Source organism: Hemibagrus wyckioides, linkage group LG05 (genome assembly GCF_019097595.1).
Source record: "Hemibagrus wyckioides isolate EC202008001 linkage group LG05, SWU_Hwy_1.0, whole genome shotgun sequence".
Lineage (NCBI taxonomy): Eukaryota > Metazoa > Chordata > Actinopteri > Siluriformes > Bagridae > Hemibagrus > Hemibagrus wyckioides.
In genome coordinates, this window is record NC_080714.1 from 23,459,521 (window position 1) to 23,479,310 (window position 19,790).

General features: G+C 38.0%; 1 protein-coding gene across 1 annotated transcript in view; it reads left to right on the forward strand.

Moving 5' to 3' along the window:
* LOC131352554 (fibrinogen C domain-containing protein 1-like) overlaps window positions 1-19,790 on the forward strand; it is an 87,833-nt gene that overhangs the window by 56,919 nt on the left and 11,124 nt on the right. The window contains exon 6 of the mRNA XM_058388739.1: window positions 18,008-18,187. Coding sequence (XP_058244722.1) covers window positions 18,008-18,187 — 180 coding nt within the window. The remainder of the gene's footprint in view (window positions 1-18,007; window positions 18,188-19,790) is intronic.

Genomic DNA, 19,790 nt, shown 5'->3' on the forward strand with positions numbered 1-19,790 from the left:
ACTGACAAGTGCACAAATATATTACCTGATGTGTCTAGCAGCTGCAGGAATAGTGTATGACTGTATGCTATAGAGAAAAATATATAAAGTAAATGTTCTTTATATTGACGGATGTGTACATACAAGTATGGGTATAAATGGGAATGTCTTTCTTTGTGAACCGTATACTTTTAAGGCAAGAGCCTAAACAAGATAAATGGCTTTTTTTATTTATTTATTTATTTACCTGCAAGATTTCTTTTACTTTATCAGCGTCTGAAGATAGAGAACGTTATTCACAATTGACTCATAACACAGCACTATTGATTTCACAGGACAGTTGGGTCAGAAGATATTGATTAACTTCCTATTACAGCTTGCCTACTGTAGCTCAGATAACTAATTAATGCGTTAATGCACAGGTTTTTGCAAGTTAATGCACTTGTTATGCACAGGTGAATACGTTGTAATTTCTATGCTCATTTATACCTGGACTATATTTCAGAATTATTTTATAAAGTGTTAGTCTAATCATAGATATGATAGTCTTCAAGACACAGAGCTCTGTGCTTTTTTTTCTCTTGTTAACATGACAAATTACATGATTTTTGTTTTATTAATACCAAGAAATAGAGAAAAGAATAGTAAGGGAATGATTTTTTTTTTATTGCTATGATAATGAAAGTAATAACGGGAACTAATTTGTTCATTCTAACTATAAACATATAAACATGTTACAGTACAACACGTCATTCAATAGTATATTATTAATTGGTAATAGTTCTGTAATATAACAGAAAATAAATCACCGAGATGTATTGTTGCTGTAAAATAAACTCCTTTGTGCTGTAACTCCACTTCACGTCAGTCCACATCACGTCATTCTGTCCTTGATTATTTTCCTGTAACAGCTTGCATCCTCATATGCCATTCCTAAACACCTCTAGCTGACAAGACTATTTCAGAGACAAAGCTGGCATCTTATTTACTTTGCTGTTCGGGGGCAAGAGTGTGTGTCATTGACCGTGTGTGTGTTCATGTCCAGTAATGTGGATTGACGGGCCTGTCACTCACTGAACGTGATCTCCCTGAGATTGATGATCTTTATGAGAAGAGGAATGACATTTCCCATGGCAGATTATTCTGACTCCAGCCCTATAAAGAAACCTGGCCTACAGCACTGACCTGAAGTCTGGGCCCAGAACCCATGGTGGTGTGTTTGTTTGGATGCAGAGGGAGATGCCCTTATTTTTTGTGGACTGAAGAACCCGGTGGTTCTGCCTGATAATGGAGCTCCAGGATACCACTGCTGTCGATGAAGATTAGCCTAAAACTCTCGACCATTTACTAATCAATAAGGCATGAGGAACCAGAGCACAATTAACCTACAGGGCCAGAGAGATGAGCTGGAGGGGGAACAAATAAAATGCATAAACAGTACACAGGCATCAGGGGGAAAAAAGAGCGAGAGAGAGAGAGAGAGAGAGAGAGAGAGCGCACAAGCAACAGAGCCTTCAGCAAAGACAGAGAAACAGAGAGACATAAACATCCCATCTCTGATAAAAATAAAACAAGGAACTTTTTTATAACACTGCAAAAACTTGCCAGTGCTTAGGGTGAATATTCAAATCGTTGTAGCAGCTCATTAGCAATGAGGCAATTCATTATAGAGATATAAATATTAATGTATTTTTATGTCATCAAAGGAGCAGACTTGAATTACCATGCTATAATTTCCCTTTGTTGTGCATCAACACATCTACTCACAATCGTCCTATCAGAGAAATACGAATAAACTTTGCCCTTTTCAGTCATTTTGAAGAGAATCAAAGTATTTTAATATAAATTTTTCACTCTTGCTCTCAAATACAGTGCTCACACAAAGCTCAAGTGCTCATCAGTGGCTCATTTTTCTTGTTTATATACTCCTACATGTACCCTCCCACACACACACACACACACACACACACACACAGTTTCATGAAACTAGGCATTTCGAGGGGAAATTAAAAAATCGAGCCGTTTTTTAATGATACATTTTCCAAGTGTTTTTTCCTGGTACTGATAAAAAAAGAAGAAAAATTGGCCTTAACTTATATATATGAAATCAATAACATTTTATGGCCACACAATTGTATAGAAGGTCTGTGCAAGCTGCCCCTGTGCACAAACTCAGGTGTCCTGCACAGAGCCCTGACTCCTACTCAACCCCTACTGAACACCTTTAGGATGAACTGGAACACCGGCTGAACTCACACCTCTTCACCCAGCATCAATGCCTGATCCCACTAATATTCTTGTAGCTGAATGATCGCAAATCCCCACAGACGCACTCCAAAATCTAGTGGAAAGCCTTCCCGGAAGAGTGGAGGGTTAGTCTAAATGACCGGTTGAAAGGTTTATATTATATATATATATATATATAAAAAAGACCTCGAAGGTTTTGAGGATGAGAAACGATCTGCTCTAGGCTCCTTAACCTTTAAGGAATCTGCCAGAGCGACAGGCTGAAGAAGACTTTTTGAAGGTTTTTCTGTAAAAATCCAAGCCAAATTTTCGGGCGCTATATGAAAATACTTTCAAGTGTATACGCTTAGGGCAAAGAAACATTAAGAATGCTAGAACATTCTATTAAAACTATATCTCCTGAAGTATTTTTGGAAACAAGTTCTTAACGGTGTTTAACTGATACTGGCTGCAGCACTTCTGAAATCCAGCCCAGGCCTGAGTCATCAAAACTGGAGTAGCTTAAATCCACAATCTCCCAGAAACAGCCTTTGCTTGTCTGATAAACGCAGTGATGGTGTGAGAGGTCAGAACACTGAGTCATCACCTCTGTGGAGCTTTGGCTGAGAGACCAGAGCTGCAGTGTATCGGCTTTTGGAAATGGTTCTAATTTTAATCTCTCCGAAGCTGGCGAGAAAAGTCTTTTTGAGGAAGTTGGTGTGAGACCTATTCCAGAGCTGGAATTAATTAGATATTGCAACACGTTTGGATTCTCCGTTCTGATTGACCAGAAGGTGTTGATTCATTTTCTATGACAGCAGCTCTGGAAGTCGTTCCAGCTACAAGGCAAATGCAAAGGGTTCTAAAAGATGTCCTCGATCTTATCTGTACCTACATGATCATACCTGTAGTAGCTATTAATTTCCAGGGACCTTTTATTTGCAGATGTTCCATATAATCTAATAATAAATGGCTGAATTTGTAATGCTATAATCATAATGAGTCTCAATCTCACACTTTCAGAGAGAGCAGGAATAGAAATGCATTGTAATATCAGCTTGAAACTCAATTGTGGTCTATAGATTTGTGAATGTTCTTGGTACAAGACTTCACACAAGACACTGTGATGCCACAGGAAGTAAGGCTGTTCGTGCAGTAGTGAAAAGCAAGCCTTTCAATGTAGGTTGAATGACGTCCACTATCGAGGGTCTTTAAATTCTTTCCCAATTTCATGTGGCTATTTCATTCATTTCAGTGTTTCATCTTCCTCCTCTTTTACCTTTCATTTCTTTTCAAAGCAGCATGCTAAGGACACATGGAGTGGAGCTTGATTGCATAGTGTGAGGTGTGGGATTTGGAGAACAGATGCTGACTGTGAAGGTGGGAGGACTCTGCGGAAAGTACTAGAAGGTGTGATTATTTGAGTTTGGTTTTTCAGTCACTGTTTTGTCTCGCTCTGTGTTGTGGTGCAAAATGTGGAACTTACTGGACCTTGGTAGTACCGGGTACGAGCCATGAGGATACATCTTAGATGGGATGCCAGGCAATGTCAGGGCACCATACGCTTAGTCGCAGACTCCTTCATGTACTTATGGGAAATTTAACATCAGCAGTGCACCCACTGGCATGCTTTTGAAGTGCAGGAAGAAAACAGAAGCAAGAGTAAACCTTATGAAGAAATGGAGAATGTAGGAAACACCCCAGCTCAGCATTGAACCAGAGACCCCTGGAGCTGTGAGGCAACAATGCCACCATCATGGTTGCCTTCCTTAGTTTGGCTTTGTTTCTTCAAATCTGTTTTACCAGCAGGATTTTGAAAAATTAGCATCATCACTACCCATTCTTTGCCTTTGGTCCTAATGAAGCTGCTTCCTTGCCTTTCCAGCACATTTAGTACTGCTGACTCCAGTAGCACTGCGATCCTTTATCCCTTACAGCCTTCTCCCGTTGTCTTTATGTCTTAATATAATGCTTTCATCCCTTATTTCCCCCTCCATACCCTGTAGTCTTGCTGATTTCACTGAGCTTACCCATGCTTCACCAGGCCTCCTTGAATGAAAGCATGCATTTTAAAAAGCGGGTTAAAAAGATGGCGTCCCCTCTGGGCTGTTCTTCTTCTGCCTGCTGATTCATTATGCTACAGAGAGCTTCGGTTAAGACACTCAGCATCTTAATAGCATTGAAATGAGCCTCCGTGCCACAGGAGGCCGTGATGGCCCACGTTCTGATTCTGCTGCTGGCTGCGTGATATATTTCTCTGGTATTACTATATTGGTTTCTTACATAAGCATTACACTCCGAAACGGCCGTGTTGTGTTGGTTTGGAGTTTGGATCTTGGGACGTGGCAGATTGGGGCACAGTGGTACGGCTCGAAACCCTGTCTCACCACAAAACTGTCAGTGATCTCTAGTGCCAGAGCTTGCTTTCCCTCTGCTCTCATGCTTATTTGGTTTTGCTCCCTCGTTCCCTCCCGTGTCTACGCTACGCTCCCAAAATCCAATTGAGTTTTTCTGTATGGGTCTCATTCTGCTGACAGGCGTGTTTACTGCTCTTTTTCCTTTCCCCTTCCCTCTTTTTCCCCTCCAGCTATTCTTCTCTCTCCTCTTCTCCGTCATCCCCCCTGTGTATGTGTGTAAGCTCATTTTTTGAAGTTTCATGTTATGGCACTTTACTATTGTTTACTTTCAGAAAATGCAGCAGCCAGCAATTGAATGACCTCCTTAATATTTCACACCCAATTGTACAAGGCACAATGTGTGACATTTTTGCCACAATGTGTTAATACACCTACTGGGAATATTTTCAGCATCACATATACAGAATCTTTCTTTTCACTGGTTTTGCAGAAGGGTGGAAAAAGCCTGTGAATATTTCTAGTGGAGAAAAGATTGAGATATGTTGAATTATTGCGTTAGTCTTATTTAGATTTGCCCGTAGACAAGAATTATTTATTTCAATACTTTATTGACATATTCAGGGTTTTACACAGAAAAGCCATGAACCTCTTTTATAAAATGAAATAAAAGTCCTGTTGCGGATACAATCCATTCTGTGAAATTTCTATTTTAAACCCATCAAGTGCATCAGGTTGAATCTCCAGCAATAGAACAATTTCCCAGCAATTGTTGTGCTCTCTGCTTTAACCCCTTCCCAAATAATTGCCAGTAATTTCCATGAATAACTCTGTCCATGGAGTGTAAGGAGCTTTAATGTTCTCTGCATGCTCTGGCCTCTCACAGCTGGATTCCAGCACACACCTGTAGAGGGAATCAAACACAAGACATGCTGCTTCATAAATGCTCAACCATTAAGCACAATGGACAGTGTGAAGTAATGTCCACAAGTTCGCCTCGGGGAACGTTTGTGCTTTCATGTTCTCGTTTCACTTTGTGCAGACAGCACTGTGCTCTCTTTTCTGGCTGGTGTATTGTTTAAAAATGAGTGTGTGGCTGATTTCTGCCCTACAGGCATCCTGCCTTGGGCAATACATACCTGCACACCTGGATGGTATGGCAGAGATTGTATTCTAATAAGTATCCTGAACACCAACGCTGATGAACAATTTCAGTACATTATAATTAATCAATATGAACTACTTCTACTACTACTATTAATAATAATAATAATAATAATAATGTCATATTATTTGATAAGAATGAGATATCAATGCTAAATGCTAAATGCTGACCTTTCTCCAGTGCCTCCATTTCCTTTAAAGGTCTCCATTTTGAATGCGAAGTGAAAAAAAAAAAGACATTACATGACCTTCAGGGCAGTGGAAGCTCAGCAGCAGGTCGTGGGTTTAAGCCACAGCACCGCCAAGCTGTCACTGCTGGACCCTTGAGCAAGGCCCTTAATCCTCAACTGCTCAGTTCGATAAAGGAGATAAATGTAAAATGCGTTTGTAAGTCTCTCTTAATAAGGGCATCTGCCAAATGCCATAATCATACATTACAGATTTTTTTTTGTTTTGGCTTTGGTTTACCCAGCTTTTTCATTATTATTATTCAAGAATCAGAATTCTCAGATATCTCAGATAAGCATAACAGCTGGCAAAAAGAAATGTACTTATTTATTGGATGAATTACATTAAACCTTTTGTGTTCTGTTATGGTTGAAAGCTTCTGATTGGTGTAGAAACTGAATAATAAACTGTATGCATGGTCGGGCTGTAGGCAATTCTTGGGTAAGACAAGAACTAAGACTGAGATAAGTCAAGACTAAGACAAGTCATGACTAAAATAAGTCAAGAATGAGATAAGTCAAGACTAAGACAAGTCACGACTAAAATAAGTCAAGAATGAGATAAGTCAAGGCTGAGATAAGTCAAGACTAAGACAAGTCACGACTAAAATAAGTCAAGACTGAGATAAGCCAAGACTAAGACAAGTCACGACTAAAATAAGTCAAGACTGAGATAAGTCAAGACTAAGACAAGTCATGACTAAAATAAGTCAAGAATGAGATAAGTCAAGACTAAGACAAGTCACGACTAAAATAAGTCAAGAATGAGATAAGTCAAGGCTGAGATAAGTCAAGACTAAGACAAGTCACGACTAAAATAAGTCAAGACTGAGATAAGTCAAGACTAAGACAAGTCATGACTAAAATAAGTCAAGACTGAGATAAGTCAAGACTAAGACAAGTCATGACTAAAATAAGTCAAGACTGAGATAAGTCAAGAATGAGATAAGTCAAGACTGAAATAAGTCATAACTGAGATAATCAAGACTATGACAAGTGAAGACTGAGATAAGTCAAGATTAAGATAAGTCAAGACTAAGATAAATCAAGACTGAGAAGTCAAAATTGCGATAAGTCAAGACTAAGATATGTCAAGACTGAAATAAGTCAAGACCGAGATAATCAAGACTAGGACAAGTCAAGACTGAGATAAGTCAAGATTAAGACAAGTTAAGAGATATGTCAAGACTAGGACAAGTCAAGAATGAGATGAATCAAGACTGAGATAAGTCAAGACTGTGATAAGGCAAGACTGAGATAATCAAGACTAAGACAAGTCATGACTGATATAAGTCAAAATTGAGATAAGTCAAGACTTATATATGTCAAGACTGAAATAAGTCAGGACTGAGATAATCAAGACTGAGATAAGTCAAGATTAAGACAAGTCAAGACTGAAATAAGCCAAGACTAAGACAAGTCAAGACTGAGATAAATCAAGATTGAAATAAGTCAAGACTAAGATAAGTCAAGATTGAGCCTGAAAACCATCAAATACTTTTTGAGACCAAGTTGTTATTTCACCTAGTTGGCTTCATTCATGCATTCCAGCAGTGGTTAGGCTTTTCCTGTTCTCTAGAAGACAGTCACTCAAGATAGTCTTGTTTTCTGACTGAGAGCCATAAATATGTTTTTGCCATCTTTTCTTTTCACATACACAAAGTCTATTGCACAAATGAAGCCAACTAGCTTGGCCTCAATAAGGATTTGGATGCTTTTTGTGCTCAGTTCTGACTTGCTTTCATTTGGACTAGATCTGGACTAGGCTTAACACTTTGGATTGCTTTATGTTTTGAAAGTCATGGACGCTGTAAAAACTTCCTTCCTTCCTGAAAACCAAACAAAGAGCCAAACCTACAAAACCTCAGTGGATCTCAGAGTGTATTGGAAATGTATTGTGAGTTAATGATCATGTAATCGTCAACAAAATACAATTTAAAGTAACTCTATCTATAAAATAATTGAAATAATTAAAACAGAATTAACTGGAACACGTTTGCCAAATCTCCCATGGTGCTTGCAAACACACGTTAAAAAAAAAAAAAGTGTGTCAACTCCTACGATATTTTGCACTGATAAAATGAGGTGTAAATTAAGTGAAAGCTAACACCACCTACTAAACACTGTTCACGTTTTGATTAAATATCCTGCCTTAGCGAGAAGCATATGCACCTATTTTTATCCGACGGGTCCACCTTCACTGTGTGTTACTGTGAGATATGAGCTCTGTTTAAAGCGTAACAGGTTGCTCTCTCTCTCTCTCTCTCTCTCTCTCCCATTCAGTATTTAAAGATATAATTGGAGCAATTGTTATGTTTCAGCTTTTTTTTTCTTCTTTCTTTCTGGATGCTCTAATTCTTTCTTGCTCCTGCTGTGGACCTGAAAGCAGTAATGAACAGTAATTTATACTTAGCGAAGCATTTCAGGGAGAACAAGAAGCAAAATGACGGAGACAGCGAATCGGGTAATAACCTGTGAAACATGAAGCGGATGTATATTCCTGATAAGATTTTAGATAATATCAGAAGAAGCTCTAAGCCTTATTTCACAATGCAAACTAGATCGGTGATAGCAATGCCTTGATGGTGAAGAAGGAAGGGAAAATGTTGATGATTCTCATGAGTGATTCCAAAATTGGGGTACAATCTGTGTCCCTCTGATAGTATGCATTTATGTAGCTATAGATTTAAAGTAAAAATCAGCATAGATGGAACATCAGTCTACATTATGTGCTTTATATACACTATATTGCCAAAAGTTTTGGGACACCCCTCCAAATCATTGAATTCAGGTGTTGTTTTTCAGGGGTTGGCCCTGGCCCCTTAGTTCCAGTGAAAGGAACTCTTAATGCTTCAGCTTACCAAGACATTCTGGATAATTTCATCCATGTCTTTATGGACCTTGCTTTGTGCACTGGTGTGCAGTCATGTTGGAACAGTTTGGGGATGATCCCTACATGACTGCACACCAGTGCACAAAGCAAGGTCCATAAAGACATGGATGAGCGAGTTTGGTGTGGAGAAACTTGAGTCCTGACCCTCAACCTGATAGAACACCTTTGGGATGAATTAGAGTGGAGACTGTGAGCCATTCGAAACCTGGGACGTCTGTCTTTACATGCACATGAATGTAATATGGAGTTGTCCCGCCCTTTGCAGCTATAACAGCTTAAACTCTTCTAGGAAGACTTTCCGCAAAGTTTAGGAGTGTGTTTTTGGGAATTCTTGACCATTCCACTAGAAGCGCATTTGTGAGGTCAGGCACTGATGTTGGACGAGAAGTCTCCACTCTAATTCATCCCAAAGGTGTTCTATCAGGTTGAGGTCAGGACTCTGAAGTTCCTCCACACCAAACTCACTCATCCATGTCTTTATGGACCTTGCTTTGTGCACTGGTGTGCAGTCATGTTGGAACAGGAAGCGGTCATCCCCAAACTGTTCCCACAAAGTTGGGAGCATGAAATTGTCCAAAATGTCTTGGTATGCTGAAGCATTCAGAGTTCCTTTCACTGGAACTAAGAGGCTGAGACCAACCCCTGAAAAAAAACACCTGAATTCAATGATTTGGAGGGTGTCCCAAAACTTTTGGCAATATAGTGTACTTGACCCACTTTCTCAAGTCTATGCATTAGCTATTCAATCCAATTTCTAAACTGTTTTTACAGCAATGCGTTAAATTTGTTATTTTTTTTGCTGAACATCAGCACACTTCCGCAACACATCTTGATCAGATTCAGATATCTTTGCATCTCTGGAGCCAAATGGGCTCGAGACCTTCACTCTGTCTAGATAGATATTCCACCAAGCTTTTGTTTTGATCCCCGATTTCTGTCTCTGCACACAGAGAGGAAGATTTCAGTACACGGTATGTGCTTGGGGCTTTATATTTCCCTTTCTTTAAATTCACAGCCTGTAAGTCTTGTTTCCTGGCTTCGCATGGATGGATTTATCCTCCACCCCGAACAGGGGAAACAGTGACAGGGCGGCCACTGCGCTTGTGTCAGGCTCATGCGCCAGAAAGCCTCTGAAGCAGCGACATCTTTGCTGGTTTCTGAGCCTTTAAAAATATGACCACTAGCAGAACTAATTAAAAACATCCGCCTCTTGATTTGCATATGGTTGAGCACATGGCAGCAAACAATTTGCAATGCATGAGTTAAATTCTTGAAAAATGGCTGAGATGTGAAATGTGTGTGTGTGTGTATGTACAAGTATGTTAAGCCAAAAAAAATGCTTTATATGGGAAAGAGTTGTCACTCAGTTATCAAACGTTCAGAAACCCAATATCAAAGGAGGTGAGTGTGTTTAGATATGCCATTGCTACAGGAGGTGTGTGTGTGTGCGTGCATACAGAGTTGACATGTGAGTGATAGCAGGTAGTAGCGTAGTGTACGTGTTTACGAGCTGTGCGTGTATTTATATACTAAAGAGTCTGTCTCGTTCCTCTCCACCTCTCTCGTGTAACACGTTGGGAAGAACATCTCCACACTTGAGACCTGTTTCTCAAAAGCTCTCCCATGAGTACCAGACTGTCTCCTGGCACGAAGACGGAGGACTGTGATTAAAAATTAATGACCCAGTTTCGTTGTATGGAGAGAACAGGAGTGAGAGTGTCATGATGCAGCGCTGCATGCATGATACATATTTAAAAAATAAATAAAAATGCTTTATTTATTCAAATTCACACATAATGTAGAGCAGATCAGCAGAATTCAATAGAGGAACATATTACGTATGATTATATATGAAAAACTGCTTATTTAATAATGAGCTTTGATAATGCAGAATAATTGAAAATCATTATACATGCAAAAAAATCATGAAGGATATCTGATATTTAGGGGGGTAGAGTAAACCTTAGTATTTACCTGCCACTTTTTGACCTTGTAACACCACACTTTTTATTCTTTTCTCTTTTTTTTTAATGGAAAAAGGATGCAGAACACAGTGCTCATTTTCACTTTGTGCCAGTTTCATGATCTGTGAATTCATACATCTCACATAAAATGTGAGATAAAAAAAAAACGTGAGAGAAAAATAAATAAATAAATAAGTGGATGGGACTGATATCTTTCGGGCAGTTTAAAATATAGAGGACACACTGTTTATTCAATAGCGTTCATATGCCTTGTTATTTTTCTTATTGCCGCTACTTAAAAATAAAAAGAGTCATCCCCAAACAGCTGGGTGATATAACCATACAAAATCGGCATTATTATATAATTTAGATATGATTATTTAAATAAAATAATAATAATAATAATAATAACACACTGATTTAATGTTAAAATTGTGTATATTAAAATATTCATTTTAATTACATTAATTACTTTCTTCTTTTTCTGTCATTTTTTATTAAACATTTTTAATTAAATAAATAGAAAATATGTATTTAATTTATTATTTAAATTATAATCTTTATTATAAATAATAATTTTATATATTTTTTAATTATAAATAGTAATTTAGTATAATATTTAGTAAAAAAAAATGATCTAATAATTTATCATAATTTTTATTATTGTATTATATAAATTATTTATTTATATTATTTGTAGACATGGATATTTATATTGCAACATGGCTGTGAAATTGCAAACCTACAAACTACAATAGCTCATCATATCATATATAGTAGGAATCCCTTGTGCAAGGGATTTTGTGCTAAAAGGTGCGATATTGCTACCTCTGTAGATACTGACCCCAGAGTATCATTTTTAAACAGAATATTTAGTTTAGTTTTTTCTTGCTAATGTAGAGAAAAGTCGTCCATATCATCATCATATCATATCATCACGACTTTAGAATCAGTTCTTAAATTGAGCCGATATAGTTTCCATTCCTACTTTTTTTGTTCTCGCACACGGAAGACGAGTGGGAAATAACCAGCCTGTCAGTCACCTCTTTAGTGCGGCAGAATGTGTAGCTTTCCTTTTCTAGTGGCAGACAAGGGTAAACTGAGGTAAACTGCGTAGATGTGAGAATATAAAACACTGTCAGCTGCATACAGTAGGGATTAGCCTGGATAACAAAACTATTAATGCTGCAGCCTTATTATTTGTTAGCTTTATTTAGCATAGTTTAATCCAGGTACATATCTTAAACAGGTTCATAAACATTTCAGTGTTCAGGATTGTTGTATGTATTGGGGAACCCTCCCCCTACTATCTTCTACTATTCAGTTTAAGAGAATCTATTGCTAATTTAGCATCAGATATGATACCATGGTAAAGAACGCTGAGATTTCCTGTCAAGGTGTTTCACCCCGTAGCCCCTCAGACCACAGGATGTTTTTTTTGCTTTTCACGCCAGGATGTATAAACTATAGAGACTTGGCTTCAAGGTTTTGTGTGTTAAGATGCTTTTCAGCTCGTGACGGTAGTAAAGAGTGGTTATTTGAGTTAACACAACCTTTCTGTCAGCTCCAACCGTCCTGTCCATTCACTTCTGACCTCAATCATCAACAAGGTGTTTCTGCGCACAGAGCTGAAACTTTTTTGCTTCTTTGCAACAATATGTATAGTCGTGTGTGTAAAAAATACTCATACCACCCAGTCTGACGCCGACATCCATGCGTGACATCTGTCACTGAGATCACTTTTTTCTCAATCTGATGTTTGATGGGAACATAAACTGAAGCTCTTGACCTGTTTCTGCAAGATTTTATGCATAAAGCAGCTGCCACATGTCTGATTGGATAATTGCTTAAATGAGGGCATGAATCAGTGTGTGTGTGTGTGTGTGAGTAACACAAAGTTTTGTGTTATCTTTATCTTTCTATCTGCTTTGAAATTCTGTTCATTTATATTTATTGCAGCCTCTAACTTTCTACATGAACTTTCAGATAGAAGCCAGACAAGAGCAAGGAGAATGTTTCTATGGTAACTGTCACTGATGCCAGCAAACATACATAAATCTAGCAAAACTGACTGTTTATATACTGTCTATAAACTTTGTTTACAGTCCTTCAGGATCTCACAAAAATGCTGTCAGAAGCACACCTGCACATTCATGCCCAGCCAATCACATTGCAGCAGGACAGAGCATAAAATCATGCAGATACAGGTCAAGAGCTTTAGTTGATGTTTACATCATACACCAAAATGGGGAAGGTCTGTGACTTTAAACGGGCCATGGATGTTGGTACTGGTACAGACGGGCTTTTTACACAGTCCTGTGTGTTGAGGCTGGAACACTGTGTTGATCAGAGAGATCACAGAAGATTGACCTGACTGGTTTGAGCTGGATGAACTCAAATAAGCACTCTTAACATCAGTGGTGAGCAGAAAAACATCTCAGCATGCACATCAAACCCTGAGCTAGATGGACTACAACAGCAGAAGACCACATCAGGTTGTAACGCCTCTTAGCCAAATACAGGAATCTGACTTGACTCTGATCATGGGTACAGACTCGATGAAACTGGACGGTGACTTGATGAAGACTGGAAAATGACCAGATGATTTGTTTTCCTTCAACCTGATCCTTGATAAGAGGAACTGCATGAATGAGCAGGTTTACTGGTGTTCCTGTTAAAGTGGACAGTCAGTGTGAGTGCTCATTTCTGGTGACAGTCTGCATCTTGTAGGCGTGCATTAGGTGACTTGCATGTGCAAACATCCTGCATTTAGAGTGACATCGTGCCAGTTACTGTAGAAACCATAGTGCACATATTTAAGAGGGTTAACGGTACATACAATTTGGATATTATATCTGAACCAAAATTCTATCTGAAATATTATGTCTGAATAAAAGTGTATTAGTCGTTGGTTTTTAGTTAGGTTTGCATGCTTTTCAATAGGTGGAGTGTGAGAATGTGGAGCAGTAGTGTAGGCGTTTCACTGTTATTTTTTTCATGTTCATATGGGCCAAGTGAGATGAGGCTGCAGGCTGGATTTGGCCTATAGGGCTCATGTATGACACATGAAGCATAGGCTGAAGTTGTATGCCGGATTTCATGTATCCACAGAATATGTGGTAGCGACTGATTAGAGGGTTGTGAGTTCGAATCCCTGGTCCACCAAGCTGCCCCTACTGGGCCCCTGAGCAAGGCCCCTAACCCTCAGTTGTATAAAATAGGATGAATTTTAAGTCGCTCTGGATAAGAGTGTCTGCCAGTTGCTAGAAATGTAAGTGTCTGAAATTGGAACTTTATAAAAACATAATAATGTGTTTTTGCTGTTTGTTCCATCATGTAAAAAAAAGATAAAACTGTGCCACATGAGGAAAAAGATTAAAGGTGAACTACTTTATTCCTGCAGTGTTCATGTAGCATAATAAGACATCATTAGAGAGAAACTGTAAAAAGTTTGGCTTCACTTTTCCACAACAGAGTCATCAAACAGTCGGTAAATATTTTCTTCCTATCTATTATTATATGCTTTCTACATAGTTCATTGTGAACATTTCATATCGCATAAGTGCACAAGAATAAACTCAAGGCCATCTCAATAAAAAAATAAATAAAAAAAATAAGACTAAACTAGCTTTATCTAATCATGACCGAGCTGAAACTCAGGAGTATTTAGTTCATAAACCTGACAAAACTGAGAATATTAAAGGCTAAAAGGTTGGTGTTTGATTTTGCTGGGTATTATATAGACTCAGTGAATAGGGAAAAGAAAGCAGCGAGTCTTGGAAAAGAATCAGTGGTTAGAGGCATAAAAAAAAAATAAAAAAATAAAAAAATCAGGGTCCTTTGAGAGGACATGGAAAGAAATGAGTTTCTATAAATGTCCAATCTTACTCAGAACCTCTAAAGAACATGCGTAATCCCTGGTTAGAACTTGGTTTTGATAATGTTTGGGAAGGCTTGGTATTTTTGAAGCACATGGCTAAATCATGTCTCCAGATAGTTGTTCATTGCAGGCGCTCAATATCTGTAGTTAAAATGTAATTAATAACACATTCGATGGAACGCCGTGAGAGAAAGCTAATCAATGCCAGGGTGGTGTGATGCGTACTATCGTGAAGCAGAGGTATCATGACCACCCTGAAGATGATTCTTTTCCCATAACAGCCGCTTGTTATCTTAATAAAAAACAACTAAATTGTCTAAGTTTTTCAAGTGTACTGTATGTAAACGTAATGACTGTTACAAATTGCTGAAACTGGAGACCCCTTCCATAAATATTATATTTATTATTATTAATTTTATATTATTATTATTATTATTATTATTATTATTATTATTATTATTATTATTATTATTGTTATTATTATTATTATTATTATTAATTATTATTATTATATAAAAATCTCCTAACAGAAAGCATCACTATATCTATCTATCTATCTATCTATCTATCTATCTATCTATCTATCTATCTATCTATGGCTGTTGGAGAAAGGACATTATTTACATTTACATTATTTACTGTCCAGTGTCAGCAAAATGAGGATGAAGTTCCCTTCTGAGTCTGGTTCCTCTCAAGGTTTCTTCCTCATATCATCTCAGGGAGTTTTTTCTTGCCACCGTCGCCACAGGCTTGCTCATTAGGGATAAAATAGAAATAAAACAGTTACTTAACTTTAAACTTTATAATTTTTTCAATACTTCTGTAAAGCTGCTTTGAGACAATGTCCATTATTGCAAAGAAATTTAATTGGATTGAATGTATAAGTGTTAATATTTGTCCTTGTTAAATAAAAAAATGTAAAATTGTTAGCTGTACATTATTTAATAGATTATTCTGTATACAACCCTCTGAATGAGCCGTTACTCAGTCTCTCTAGGATTTTGCACTTATGTGCTCACAAAAATTCCTGCAAAATGAAGCATTAAGCAAATCAGATATTATGAAGAGCTGTGAAAAATGAACACACATATTCTGCAGATTTTAGCCAGGCCATGTTGTCTGACATCACAACACGCATTCGGCCTAATCTCTCTGTTAGCAGCTATCATAGGGAGTAATTACATATATGATTTCATCGGTAGGAGTTTAAAAGAAGCATCCTGCGCTTGCAATTTTGCCAATTCATATTGTTTTCTGAACAAAAAACTGAAGCTGCATCACACATTTTGAAAGAAGAAGAAGAAGAAGTAGAAGAAGAAGAAGAAGAAGAAGATAACGAGAACACAAATACAGTGAAATCCTGGAGAGACTGACTGGTTACTATAGCAACAATATCATATTTGAATAACTTGAATTGCAGCTGGATCTACTGTCAGAGCTGCTGTTGGACGAATAAGTGATGAGATGAGCACTTTTTATCTCTAGTGAGGCTTCACATGAATAGTTTTCCTCATGTGAGGAAAGTTTTAAAACTTTCCAGAAATAGTATTTCAAATGGCAGCACTTCAGATATAGTGTTGTAACTAGGAGATAATTGCTCACCACGTTATGGACAACGCAATTACTAAGTGATATAAAAAGCAGACAGTTCCAGTGCCTGCAAAGTTGCCAAAGAAATTTGTGCCTGTTCTGTAAACCAGGTCATTACACCAGCTGATGATTCAGATGTATCAGTCGTCTCTGCCTTGGACTGGCATTGAGGGCACATTAGTGGATCTCTAGGGTGAAACATCCATCCACCATGAACAAACCATCCGTTTACTCAGTGTAGAAGCCATCAGGGGGTGGTTATACTTGATGAGACGCATAGATATGCTCGCCTGCAGGTCACGCCCTACCACGTTTATCCTCTTCAAGAGTCAATATAGGCATCTTATAATTCGGACACAGTTTCGAGTCAGGTTCTCTCGCTCTTGGAGACATAAAAAAATCATCACTGCTTCGCTGTCTTCACCCATTTGGAACCTCATTTTATTAACCCCATTTCCAGAGCCGCTTCTTTTCGGGTTTGAGTTAATTTGAAATTGATCTGGCATCTCCTCTGGTGTGAATCGCCAGGCAAGAAATGTGCTGTGAGACGATGTGAAAGTATTAACTTCAGAGAGAGAGATTCAGAAATCCCTTTTTTTTTTTTTTTACCCCTAAAGGCAGTCTTGTTATTAATTCTGCAATTTTATGCTAATAATTACCAGGCTCTTTCGGGCATTTCTCTAGTATCCCCCATGCACAATATGTTGTTTTTGGAGTGAGAAGCTCTGCAGTTAGCAAATCCTGGACTCCTGCAGATGGAGCGCACTCATCTGTGAAGCCAGAGTAAGGAATATTGGGTATAAAATCGGACTGCGGTTGGAGTAGACATATCGATCTCGAGAGCTGGCAGTTGGGCTGCTTATGGCTTATACCACCAAATTCCAAACTCTTAACAATGAAGTGAAACTTCTTTACTTTAGCCTTTACTTAGCCTTTGCAGCAAGCCAAACTGCTACTAATTAAAGCTGAGTATAAAACCCCCATCTTGTAGAAGATATGATGAGACGTGGTCCAGGTATTGGAGCTCATTCAGTCTTAATTAAGCTTGTCTAAAGACAACCTGTCTCATTTATCAAGCTACATATCAATGAATTTATTTTTTTAAATGGTTAGCAGGACTATTTACGCAAAAAGTGTCCATTGAATCATGAAAATCCAGTATGTTCATTTCCTGTAAGTTCATTTGCACAAGTAGACTCTGTATTGTTAACCTGAATCGATTGGCATTTAACTGGATAATTAACGATGAGTTACTGCAATTTTTATATATAGACTGCGCTGTCAAGTTTAAATTGCTTAAAGCAATCCAAAAGAAATGCATAAATTAGGACTTATCAATTCGAACAAAAGAAATGTCACCCTATAAAAAGAGGAAGAGTGTTTAAGGTAGCTGACTCACTGCAGTGGATGAGCTGCATTACTGGATATTTAACAGGAAGTCTTTTGCTATTTGGTTCGTTGTTATTTCCAGCGCTTGCATTTTATGGAGTTTTGAAGGTGTCAAAATGTACGGTGAACACTTCCTACACATGCGAGTAGGAAGACTTCAGGCAAATTTTTCTTTCAGTAAAGCCTTGAAGTTATAGAATTTATTTAACCACAGCTTTATTCACTGATTCACAAATAAAAAGCTTCTATTTCCAGAACTGCATAATATTTGTTTTTAAAAGTACGCTTACTATGACGTTTCTTTGTACAACGTCCGACATGACCTCCCTCTTATTTTTCAGGTCTGAAGCGGATTCATGCCCTGACCATTCAGGCTAATTATGAGTTGAGGATTGACCTGGAGGACTTTGAGAACAGCACTTCCTTCGCGCAGTATGGATCCTTCGGAGTTGGATTGTTCTCCGTTGACCCGGACGAGGACGGCTACCCGTTGAGCATAGCGGACTACTCAGGAACCGCTGGTAGGTTCATTCTTTGTCCGGAGAGCTTTAGTATTCAGCAGCTATAGTGAGGACTCTGTATCCTAGCCTCTTTTAGATTCATGGAGAAGGAGGAACCCTTTCACAAATGCATTATACTGAAATGCTTTATGGAGTGTAAAATTCTGTCTATTCTAAAGACACATGCGGTACAAAAGAGCTGCACACTACCCAGCCTTTTTCCTCTGGCAAAAAAAATGGGCTGACCTTTGTTTGGTATGCTGTAATTGTAAAAAAAAAAAAAAAACTGCGGTAAAATGTGGGTTTTCTTTTCTTCAGAGGCTGAGGGATGGGACAAGCAAAATTGACATTTGGGCCAAAATGGAGTTCAGATGAATTTGTTTAAAGATTCTGTGAGATCTTTGTTCAGCAATCATCTCCGAATACGTTAAATTTGACTATAATTTCTCTCTGCTACCATAATGTTTGGAATCAAATAAAATGGAGAAATTTCTGTTTAATATTATAATAATAATTAGACATAGAAATGTAAACCTAGCTATAGACAGGCTTTACCCGCACCGTCCTCAAGTCAGTAATTGGGTTTCTTCTTTGACCTGTTCTGGGTTCCTCGTTTCCGTCTCCAGCCTAACTTACAGATCTGACCTTCAGAGCACCGAAAAGAGCAGTGATAATGAAGCATCACGATGCATACAGTAAATGGTATTTCAAGAAAGCAGACAGTTCATTATTATGGGAGTCATAAACAAACACTCTATTAACATAAATCAGGGAGAGAAGGCTGCTTACACTCTTCTCTAATTAACCAGGATGCCTTCAGGTTTCTGATTCAAAACATCCATAATGCAGCAATTCCTGCTCTTATTATTTAAAAGCTAAGTTGGATCAGCCTTCACATTCTCCCTGATTGGGTTTTTCTTTTCTCAAAAATAGCATTCTTTTCCTATGCCACAGAAATCTAGTGCTGGAATTTATCATTTGTTTGTTACGATAAAATAGCAGCAAAAAAAGTCAGTTAATGATCCTCATATTTATCTGTTATTCCAATATTTTTGCCCTCTTTTGTCACCTCTAGCTGTGTATATCTCTATTAATCGTTACTTCTATCTCAATCACGACTATCTGTGCATCATAAATTAACCATCGTATGAGGGATAGCTTCACTTAACAGCAGGATCTAAAGTACTTCAAAGCTTTAGTTTAGTTCAGGAAGAGCTCAGAGGAGGAAAAAAACCCCCACAAAATTGTGAACAAGAAATGAATACACAAAGATGTACGAGTTATAGTGACTGAAGGCTGGGGTTATTGAATGCTATCTTATATAACAGCGCAGATTCTTCAGATCCGATTGGTCAGAAGGGGTTTATTCGTTTTCTAGTACAGAGGCTCAGAAAGCAGTGCCGGCTCTGAGGTTTAATATATAATTAATTCGGTTGCTTTGAAATGTTTTTGTTTCTATAGCAACGACACAAGGACTTTACTGGATTCTCCACGTCAGCTAAGCTTAATAAAACGGTGTTGGTATTTAACAAGGAAAAATATATACAAGTTTGAAGCATTTCTAGAAGGAATCTCCAGTGTTAGCATGTTGTTAGAGGACAGTGAAACGTGTGCTAACCAGTTA